We start from the raw sequence: 11,618 nt of genomic DNA, 5'->3' as shown, positions 1-11,618 counted from the left end.
TTTGTTTTCAAGGGCTAGCATGTGCTCATAATGACAACAGAAAATGGCTAATACTTAGCAAGTGCTTATTATTGCCAGGCATTTAAAGTTACTAACTCATTTAATTCTCCTATCGACCCTACCAAGTAGGTGCCATTATTATATCCCCATTTTACAGGTGAGGAGACTGAGGAACAGAGAAGTTAAATAATTTGTCCAAAGTTATTAAGTGGTAAGTGGTGTAGTCAAGATTAAAATGCAGGTAGTCTGGCTATAAAGTCATTACACTTAGTCATTACACTACTCTGACTCTCAGAGGCCACTGAAATACTTAATGAGTATATGCCCAGGATATTTTGAATGAATGAATGAATTTATAAATGAGTTGATGAGATTCCATTAAAGGAGCTAAAGGAGACCCCAAAGCTCCCCCATAAGACCAACAAATAAATGGAGTCACCTGCATGATACAAGGGCTAAGCCATCTCCCTGGCAGGCAAGGGAGGCGGCTCTCTGCTATTGGACATGGAGCATTTGCTCCCTCGCAGAGGGTGCTCTACAGAAGAGAGAGGATTACCGTCTGGGTTGTATCAAAGCCTAAAAGCAATGTTCCACTAGATTTAACAAGTCCCTCTGTTCTTATTCATGCTAACCCAGTAATCTTCATAATAATTTACTATCTCAAGCTCTCTGATACAGAAAGAGGGTAATCTGGACATGTTCTTATTCATGCTAACCCAGTAATCTTCATAATAATTTACTATCTCAAGCTCTCTGATACAGAAAGAGGGTAATCTGGACAGCAAAAACAAAAAAAGTCTGCCTTGCTAGAAAGTGACAGATTCTACTGTACATTTATAAACTGGCATTTGGTTTGTACGACAGTTGTCCAGAGCCTGATAATTCTGCACAAGCTCAGAGGCTACTCCATGCAAAGACCTCCATCTTGTATGGCAGTCAGCCACCTTCTAACTACCTCAGTGCCATTTACCTCATGACCACATCCCAGACTTGGGAAGAAACACACATGAAAATGTTTATTTTCTCACAGGACACTGTTCCCCAACCACGGGGCCCCACGTTCCCTCTCCACAAAGGTGCAGTTCTCGGAACTGCTGCCTCATGAGCCCCTCTGCAGCCGGCAGCCTGGGCTGTGCTCACACAAAGTTCTGAGCAATGGCCAGCACCTTGGAAAACTCACCTTCCCTCTGCCGTAGGCTGCTGGGGATGGGTGTCTTAATCCGTGTCCCCACAGGGTTCCCATTGTCCTCAATGAGGACCACATTATTAGAGTCAAATCTGGGGGACATCCGGGGACCAGGCATGCGGTGCCCCACAATAAGCGCTTTTTTCTTCTGTCCTTTGATGGCCAACAGTATCCGGTCACCCACTTTGCCCACCCCATTCTTGTTATAGACGTGGATGCAACGAGGAGGGCGATGATATGGGGTGTTTCCCAGGGCACTGTTGTCCACCACACGTACACGCGTCATCTTCTGAATTGCACTGAGGCTCCCCGTGGTGCTGGTGGGAGAGAAAAGAAGCCTGAGCTCTGAATCTCTCCTGGTCTGGGTGCAGAGGCCTCTGACAGCAAGATTTTGGGGAAGAGAGTACATTAGCAACAACGTGCTGAAGAGAGACAGCCCAGGGCCCTGACAGAAAGCCAGGCATTTGTGGAGACTTCACTGTGTACAACACACACTTCCTTACAGTCAGAAACTTCTGCTGCCTGGTCAACATCTCAGTTTGGATGGGTTTTAAAAATAACCTGATTTTCTGTTACAACAAACTTCACAGCAGCCTTACCTTAAAGCCTCTGGTATCCAAAAGAACTCTGAGGATTAAGAGAGTACCTGTGAGCCAGGCCTCATCTACTGCCTAGCATACAAAACTTACTCCCCAAAAGCAAATTTCCCACCTATTGGGAAATTCCCACCTATCTGGTTGCTAAGAACCAGAATGAGTAGGTTTGCAAGGGAGCCCCCAACACAACGTACGAGAAACTGGAAATAAGCCAAGGTAACAATCTTTTGTTTTAATGCATTTTTCCCCCCTAGAAAGGAATTTTTTTAAGAGTACCTACCAAAGGCAGATAAGCTATTATTAAGCTAGCTGATGACAGTGGCACTTTTATTCACTGAAGCCAGCACCTTAAGTGCTATTCTCCGGGACAACCCTAGATCCTCTCCTCTCACTCCACTTGCCTACTCTGGACAATTTATTTCCATTGTTTCCCACCAATAAATTCCCTCTCCAGCCCCATGTCTTCCTATATTCCAGTCCTGTATTCACACTAAACTCCCACCTCCTACAAATATTGTAAACTCAGCTCCTCCCACCCTGACCTCATCATCTCCTCTTGCAAACTCCCTACTGCCACTGAATCTCCTTTCTAGATGAGGGCTTCTCAGGAAACTCCAGCTCCTGGGCCATAACATCCAACATCCACTGGCTGCCAAGTCTTGATACTACCTACTAAGCACCTGTGTCCTTTCCCTCCACCCCACAGACACTCCCTCAATTCGGCAGCTCACCCTCTCACACTGAGACTGTTTTACTAAGTGTCCTAACTGGTTCTCAGGGTGCCTCACCTGCCGACCAAGAGCTTTCTTTGCAATATAAAACCAAGGCTACTCCCCCACTTACAACTGTTCAGTGGTTCTCCATTGTGTATCCTGCCAACCGCCTAGCCCCAATCTGCCTGCCTTCTGAGGTCTACCACCTCCTACTATTCACTGTGCCCTAGTGGCCAGAACTCCTGGAGCTCTCTAAGCACACCAGACCTCTCAGCCCACCCTGGAGGCTGGACAGGACCTGCTCCCACTTCCCTTCTGGGAAGGCTGCCTCTGCTCTCCTTCAGTCCTCTTCCTCCTTCTGATCCTCCTCCTCCATTAGCAGTTCCTGCCTCAGCTTTCAAAGCATGATACACACCTTTATGATTACACTTGTCACATTTTCTTAGGGTTATCTGTTTACAAGTATGCTCCTGTGACCAACTGTGATGAGTCTTTCAGGGCAGGAAGACCCACCCTAGGCACAGTGCTCAGGCAACGCTTGTGGAGCGAGGGCACAAGTGGGGCCCAAACAGGACTGGAGGCATGTTTGCTAACAGAAATGCAGCCTGTGTTCCCCGTCCTGGATTAGCATCTGAGAGGAGGGGAGGCTGTCACGCTTCTGTCATGCTTGAGTTTTTGGTAATATGAGTGTAATTTAAAATAGAAAAAGGGATTTTGTTTTTAAAACAGAAGGTCTTAATACACTGTAAGAGTCTGGCAAGGAAGGAAGTTACATCTACCATACACCAATCCCTCTCCAACCCTCAACATCAAGGTCACCTCCTGACCTGAGCAAACCCCAACTTGATCTGATTCCTTTAGCTTTCCCTGACTCCAAGCCCACCTGCCTGAGTTTCCACTCACTTTCCATTCACCGTAATACTCTGCCCTGATGGGAGGCTTACTCAAAGACGCAGCTTTCACAACTTGATGGGAAGAGTTACCTGAAACAGCGCCAGCCGAGTGCTCTGCTTACATGGGTGAGGGGGCCCCAGAGCCAAGGAAAGAAAGCCATGGCAAATCCTGTAGGAAAAAAGGGGGTGAGGGATTTATTTCTAAGTCAGAGTCCTTATTCAGAACCAGTATTGTGTGTGTGTGCTTTTTAAAGACTGTTGGGGACTTGTGTGGGAGATGGTACTTCTAGCACAAGATCATTAGTCATTAAATATAAATCTTAGTGGTTAAAAGATACACAGATGATTAGATGGAACTCCAGCTACAATTTTGCTGATTCATATTAACTGAGGTCAGAGAGCTGGAATGGCTCACAACAGTTCTCGCTATAAGTAATACAACAGCACAGAGAATGCCTTCATCATGACATCACTTCCACAGGCAGGAAGGACCCTCGGGTACACACCCATCCAGTGATCACTCCCCAAGCCCTCCACACGGGAAAATCCCCATTGTTGCCCTTGCTGACACTCATGTGCCTCCTGAAACTAGAACTCTCATTCCCTTCTAAAAGGAAGTAGATTATCTGACCACCTACCCAGATTGTGTCACCACATCACCTCTCTCCAGCTGTAAGAGCCAGAACACCTGTATAAGCTGAAGGGTAGCAAAGTAGAGCCAAAACGCCTTTGCAGAGTCACCGACCAAGGTCCCTATTTGGGTCAGTCTCCCAAACAACAATATGACACAGAAAAAAAACGGGGTTTGGGAGAGCACGATGGAGCTAAAAGAACAAACACAAGCCAACACTGATGACTCCAGCTTGCAGAACCTCAACCCTGTGGCTCCATGGCACCAATAGATATGGTGACCCCAGCTTCCAGCAACACCTGTGCATCAGTTTAGGGGCATGTTTAAGAAAAACCTCCAGCCAGCTGGTAATTCCAGGGGCAAAACATGCCTGTTTTTCCATCCATATGTTTGGCTGCAGAGAGCCTCATTTGAGAACTTTACTGAGAAAGCCCACAACCACTGTAGTATTTACACAGTCTTGCTTTGCCTGAGTCCAAACTACCTCAGATAAGATTTTACTCAATGAGGGTGAGGGAAAAATGCACTCTTCTACTTTCACAGGTATATCCAGACACTCTAGAAATGCTTACTAATATAATTCAGCTCAAATTGCAAGGTTACTCTCCAGTGTTTTCCTTAAGACAACCCAGGAAGTGTTGGCCAAAATGTAATTACAACCAGAAAATTAAATGCAAAACAAGGCAGCTAACTTATAGAACTATTAACATCTGATACACAGACTCAAAAACCATCAGATGAGGCCAGCTTTACCTTTACAGGTGAGCCTGGACAAGCGGCCATGAGTTTCAGCTTCCCCATCTGTCACACCTACTCACAAGGTAGTCACTGAGATACACTGTGCAAAGCATGGAGCACAGCACCTGGCACTTGATACCTATCAGCTGTCTTTATCATCATCATCGTTATCATCATATAGTCATGTCTTGTTTCACAGATTAGGAAATTGAGATACTGAGAAATGAAGTGACTTGTGTAAAGCCCCATAACCAGCCAAGGGCAGAATCAGTGCCAGAAGTGGACCAGCTTTTCTGTTCAAGGGTCATCCCACCACACCCTGTAGCCTCGCTCTGTGTACAAAGCTCACTTCACAGGAGGGAGCTCAGGGTGAGAAGTAGTTTTAATGGTCATCTAGTTTATTTCTGTTGTCTTTTTATGAAAATGTATCAAATAGTTATAATGTGTCAGGCACTGGACTGAGTGCTTTACAGTATCATCTCATTTCAGCCTCAAAAGCTCTATGAAATGGGCACTATTGTTAGTCTCATTTTACACATGAGGAAACATGGCCCAGAGAAGTTAGTTAAGTTGCCCAAGGTCACACAGCTCAGAAATGTGAATCCCAATAGTTGGCCTCCTGAACCCATATCTTACTCAACAGAGTTAACATGGTAACTTTAAATATTAGTTATTTTTCCAGCTGTTAAACAGTCCTTGTGCCATCAAGAATACTGACATCACATGCACATTTTACTCATAACCCAACTCAATGCTTGCTCAATCAACTGAAATGTAGAAACACCCGGTGAAAATTATTCACTTTAATCTAATTTAAGTTTGGGAGACAATTTGTAGTGTAGGTGGCAAGAAGAACTCCACATTGAGCAATAACTAAAAATTGGCTTAAAAAAAAAAAAAAAGCTCTGAAAAGAAGTTCTTCTGGCCCAGCCTGCAGTTACCTCTAATCTCAGCCAAGCTTTTCCATCTGCTGGTGGGCCCTTGCTCTCGCTCCCTGGAGACAAGAGGCTGTCAGATCCTCCACAGAACCCTCAAGATTAACCCGGCACCACCCACATTCCCTTTCCTGAGGACAGCAACACCCTGCCTCTCCACACTGCCCCGCTTCCTCCACAACACTTAGGCTAGTCCAAGAACTGCAGAAGTGCCTGGGGGCTTTCCCAAAACTTTCCTGACTTGGGTATAACAAACTCCACCATTCAAGGCACCCCTCTTAAAATCAGAGGGCCGTCTGAGTGCACCCTTAAAATCTGAGTGCGCAAACCCAAACCCAGGCCTCCGCTCCATGCCTTGCCCATAAGCCACCCCCACAACCCACGCCCGTATCTACCCAGCTAAATCTGACCCAGCTTCAAAAACATCTCCTCAAGAAGTCTGTATACAAACACAACATCAGTTGCTGCCCCTCCTGCACTCTGAGGACATCAGGTGTCCTGTGCCACAGGCACTCTCCTTGCTCCAGCTTTCACTATCCAAACTCAGACACTGAATAAGTATCTTTTTTTTGAGATAAGACTTATATCCCTTAGCATTCTAGTTCTTGCTATTCACTACCACAAACTCAGAAACCACAGAGAGCTTGATAACATGGCATCTGAACTCACTACAGGAATTCAGGACTCAGACTCAGATGGTGAGGATTACCTGTTCTGCCCTCAAACAAGAAGTAATAAGATCACATCCCCAAGGGGGCCTACCATTTTCACAAGAAAAGGCCCAATTCAAAGACTTTTCACTAGCTCTTTTGTGGATCTGACAGTGACCTCTAAACCCTGAGAACTTCAGACATCAAACAGACAACAGTAAGCATTCCTATGAACTTGAAAGCACAAAAAAACTAAATGTATTCACTTAGTGCATATATGTCCCTTATTCCTTCAAAAAAATCTGTGGTCTCCACTACACCAACCCTAGCAAGAGATCCAGCAGGTAGTTACACAGTAGGAGTGCAATGAATATTTGCTGAATAAAATAAATGAGGTAGCCAAAAGAAAGAAAGATCCCTGCCACACTTTGGCCGCACAGAGAGAAATTCAGACACTGTAGAGCTCTTATCTGTGTATCAGGAACCAGGGCATGGCATATAAACATGCTTTGAGAGAACCATGGTAAGGTCGTGGGAGAATTACCCCATGCTATGTTTATAGGCTCCTGGAATCATCTCCTGGACCTGGTGCCTACACTGCCCACTGTGGAAAAACACCTCATCCCGTCACTAAATAACTGGTTCTGATCAGGGAAGAAAGTGTAATGGAGGCAGCAATTTACTTCAAAGCAACTTTGATTGACCTTGATGTTATTTCTGAGCATAAATCCATCCTGTAGACACAGGCCTTAATTCATTTCAGATCAGTCTATATATAATGCTTCATTTCACAAGGAATGCTATTCTGAGTTTTGTGTTTGCACAGGAAACTAACCCCAGTGATATTTCCTCCTCTACAACACTCTCGCTCAGAGGAGGCCAGGTATTTGGGAGACTCTAGTGCCAGAGATAGCTTTTCATGCCACTTCCTGGTCAACACTGAGTATTGCCCTCCAGGTTTAGAGTATGAATCACGGTGGGGGGGGGGGTGCTCCTTAATATAATCCAAGCATCATGCTCATTTTTCATCCTGGTTTAACTTTAAGATCTCCCTTCAGTTGTGGAGGCCAGGGACACACAGGTGAGTTTTTCACTTGGCATCACCTATAGGTCCCAACAGAAGTATGCTCCATGAAAGCAGAGACTGTGCCTGCTCTGTTCACAGCACAATGCACACAAATGGAGTTCAGTAAGCATCTTGTAAATTAATAAAATTTATCTGCAATTGCAACTCATCCTCCAGCTCTAGAGGGGCTCCTTGTTGGGAGATTAGTGGTCTTTCTTGTGCCCTTCAGCAGGCTCCAGTGACTTCGGGGAGCCTCCTCGGCACTGACAGCTCATTTTTAGCTAATTTTAACATACAGAGACTGAGCGCAAAAGCAGACAGAAAGACCCCTACATACACCTATGATGCTCTGTGGAAAGCTGGAAAGTACCCATTACTTGATCTTTAAGGATCAGGAAAATGTCTGCTTAGTATCCCAGATCTATATATTTACATACATTGTTTCAACCTGAACAATTTCCATCTTAGGTGCCTAGCATGTTACATACATTCTAAAAGGCTTTCAAGAGGAATGGGTTTTAAAGAAAAGAGACAAGACAAAAAGTTCAGCACAATTACAAAGAAGTGTTTAAAGGAGACTGTTAGGGAAGAGAAAATTAACACTTAGAGAAATCAAATGCAAAGCCCAGACACAAAAAAGAAAACTCCAGCAAGTTTAAGGATATAAAGGTCCTTCTTCATTAAAGCAGGGAAAAGCAGAGGCCCTGCAGCCTTGAGGAATCAAAAAAAAAAAACTCCCTGGACTTTCTGCCTCATCACACAGACACAACCCCTTCCATCTCCTGTAGGTTTCTCCCCATTCTGGACCAATAATTACTCTTATTTGTTGCTTTAAAACTCATTACTTTTTGTTCAGTGATTCTCTTTCAGGAATTTTTTTTTTTTAACTTCAACACAAGTATAACACATTACAATTCTCAAAAGTACTTTCCTACAGACCACTTTCTTGGATGATTTCATTCCTGAGCATCCAAGGCAAACACAAAGACAAATAACAAAGAGCAACAATCTACATGGGTTTAAATCTGCTAAGGACCTGGAACAGTTCTGCAGACTCAATAAAGTACCATTTTGCAGATAGAGAAATGAAATCCGAAATGCTATGCAATGTGTTGACTTATTCAAGCTTAGAAGGCTGTTTCTATTATACCCTACCCAGCTAAGATGCTGCTTTAACTGTTAACAAACTTCACAGAAACACATCCCACACAGGACAAGTAACTTTCTCCTCTGCCAAAGCTGCTTTACCATCTTTAAAAGCTCAGGAATCCAAGAGCCATCTTTTCAATAAAACCTCCAGCACACCTAGGACCAAAGCTGCAGCTGAAGTGATTCACCTGTCAGGGGATGAGTTTTCACAGCACCACTGTCAGTCAGCAGAGCACCGGGCAACAGTAAGGTGGGCTGCTTCTACCATGGCTACCAGCGAGGCCCTCATTCCTGATTCACAAAGTAAACTTTCCAGGCTGCTTGTCCTGTATTTCTTCATTTATTTGCCTTCTGTTTCACCTTGTTACAAAAGCATTTAAATTAGTAGCTCTTAAGTACCTCTGACAATTCTCAATTATTCCAGCTCAGTTTTTCAGTGTGTGGCTTTTATCTATTCTAGCTTTGCTCTCCCTCCATTTTAAGAGCACTCACTCCTGAAAGTGTTTTTCAGCTTCAGACAGACATAGAAAAGTGTTCTTTCTCTTTTCTAAAATACAGATGAGTTTTTAAAAGTTTTTGACAGGGAGATTTTCTCACTCTGAGTTGCTTCACTAGTGAATAATAAGCTACCTGGCACCTTTCTTAATAAGGGAGCATATTACATGACCCAGAGCAATATTTCTGGAATCTGGATCACAGTCATCTCTCACAGCTATCCAAGTAACAAAAACAATAGGAAAACCCATCTTAAGAGGGTCTAAGTGTCATAATCCCACAAGACAGGAGTGGCATGAGATAGGCTTCAAAGGACTCTCATATCACCTAAGATTCTGGATGCTGAGGAGAGTCTAAATAATCCTGGTCAGTGCCCAACAGAGGACCACCTGAAAAGTGGACTCTTGGGGAGGTTTTTACCCTTGATATTAGGAGAATAAAATATTTGGCCACTGTTCCTTCATGGATTCCGCAGTGCTCTTAATTTGATTCTCATTTCACACTTTCTAAATGTTTCCTCTTCTCTCTGTCTGTTAAAATGTAGTAACTCTAATTAGACACGGCAGAAATAGATCAGGAATCCACCACACGTTCAGATTCATAACTGTATTATTAAAAAAAAAAAAAACATAGAAAATGCCATCTAGTGATCCTCAGAGGTCCAAAAGCCAGTTAACTATGGACTCCACTTCCACTTTCCAGGTAGCTATTACAAGTGCTATTTGGCAATGGATCACGACAGCTTTACAACCATAAAATCAAAACAGTATGAGAAAAGTTCCATAAGAAATATACATCCAAGAAACTCTTAAGTGTAAAATGGACAATTCCATCGAAGGAGGTGGGGGGAGAGGAATAGAACAGATTCCTTTTCACCCAAACAGCGTACTCCTACCCAAAACAACTCCAAGAATCCAAACCTACAAAGACTCCTCCCACCAGGCGGTCTACCAAAGACAGTTTCACCCCATCTCCCTTTCTACCTTCCTAAGTAAGCCACATCTACTTCCTTCCCCAACAGAACCCTTGTTCTTCTAACTGCACAGATTTCCGGGAGTCAAGAGTGAACTGTCTTCTTGGGCAGTAACCTCCCTGAATAAAGAAGTCCCACTCTCTTCTTTATTGTACACTCCTGATACACTAATTGCATCCTCGTGCATGACTGAAAACTCAAGCTGAGGAGGGCAAACGGAAGGATAAAGGGGACTAAGCAAGGCATTTCTGTGAACTTTTCTGTGACACACAGAAACACTGTATAATACCTAACACTCTATACATGTGTGTACATCTGAACAAAATGTCAGAAAACAATACTCTAAGTATAACGCACTCTGATAGTTCCTATTCTTTTTATTTTCTTCTAATCATGACCACAGTCCGCTAAACTTATTTCCAACTAACTGATGGGACTCGGTCTGAATGGGAGTTCAGTTTGAACTGCATTCAATCAAACCGACAGTTGCATTCCGCAAGCTACTAATGAACCCTTTAAAAAGCCAGCAGACAGCAGAGACACTGCCCAAACACAAGAACCAGACAAACCCAAATAGTGCCCCTCCTCTGTCCAGCAGCCCAGGTTTAAGTATCTCCCAATCTCCCATATAACTCAAGGTGACTCTGTCATATGCCTTTTTGTTAACCTTTTTACAAATTCAGTCCATTCAATCTCTTACGGTGGCAAAGTTCATTTAGTGCCCACCGTGGGAAGCAACACTTCCTTTTTGTCCCCAAACCACCCCACTTCAAGTTTGAAGGGAAGAGAGCCTTCCAGGGACCCAAAATTAAATGAACAAGTTGGTACTTCGTGTGCCTTTGTGATCTATTAGTGTGGGTGATACACAGAGGTATGCACACACACATATCTATCCCTCTCTCTCTTCAACTTTCCAGTCCTAATCCCCAGCAGATGCAGCCTCTGGTGAAACGAGAAACCAGGGAACCCCCTGGAGCCGGGGTTCTGCATGACAAGAGAAAGCAGTGGACTCACTCTCCACACTACAGAAGTGCCAAGCAAACGAGTCACAAACTCATCTCAAGACCCAAGCTGGGAAAGGAGAGGACGAGAGAAGCAGACAAACTCGAGGGGCCGCGCTAGAGTGACCAATCTACCGAGGCCGCCTCGCGAAGGCCCGACCGCAACCCGCCCCTCTCCAGACCGGCCCTACATCCCCTGGAAGGCAGGTGAGCGCGCGCCAGGGCCGCGGGGCCGCAGAGGCCAGAGGATGTTCAGCCGCGCGCGGGGAGTGAGAGGAAGGAGAGCCAGAGTCAGAGCGCTCCCCTCTCCGTCGGTACCCCTCCCACTCCCCGCTCCCCCAGAGGACCCACTATCCTCCCACTACGGCCTTCCTCACCACCCCACGGAGTGCGCTTCCCTCACTGAAAGGAAGAAAGAGAGAGAGGGAGTAACGAGGGGCGTGACGCCCCTTCCCCATCCCCCTCCCGGTCCATACCGCTCTCGCCTCCCTGAAATATCCCGCCGCGGGACCCGCCGGCCCAGAGCTGCCTTCCCCCCAACGCGGCCTCGCCTCTGCGCCTGCGCACCGGACCCCGCGGGGTAGGCGGAGAT

The 11,618-nt window shown here is 45.1% G+C and overlaps 1 protein-coding gene across 2 annotated transcripts; it reads right to left on the bottom strand.

The window, feature by feature from the left end:
* Positions 1 to 990: 990 nt before the first annotated feature.
* Positions 991 to 11,615, bottom strand: MRPL14 (mitochondrial ribosomal protein L14). Of its 2 annotated transcripts, none has more exons than XM_036927365.2 (3): positions 11,503 to 11,615; positions 3,479 to 3,557; positions 991 to 1,563 (listed from the first exon to the last, which is right to left on the bottom strand). In XM_036927365.2, exons 2-3 carry the CDS (start codon positions 3,547 to 3,549, stop codon positions 1,137 to 1,139), a joined length of 498 nt encoding a protein of 165 aa, XP_036783260.1. In that variant the 5' UTR covers positions 3,550 to 3,557; positions 11,503 to 11,615; the 3' UTR covers positions 991 to 1,136. The 2 variants fall into 2 exon arrangements, with proteins under 2 accessions (XP_036783260.1, XP_036783261.1); XM_036927366.2 differs by having other exon boundaries at positions 991 to 1,503; positions 11,503 to 11,608.
* Positions 11,616 to 11,618: the final 3 nt, after the last annotated feature.

This window comes from Manis pentadactyla, chromosome 16 (genome assembly GCF_030020395.1).
Source record: "Manis pentadactyla isolate mManPen7 chromosome 16, mManPen7.hap1, whole genome shotgun sequence".
NCBI lineage: Eukaryota > Metazoa > Chordata > Mammalia > Pholidota > Manidae > Manis > Manis pentadactyla.
The sequence above is the reverse complement of the archived record's forward strand: the minus strand, read 5'-3'. Positions and strand labels throughout refer to the sequence as shown.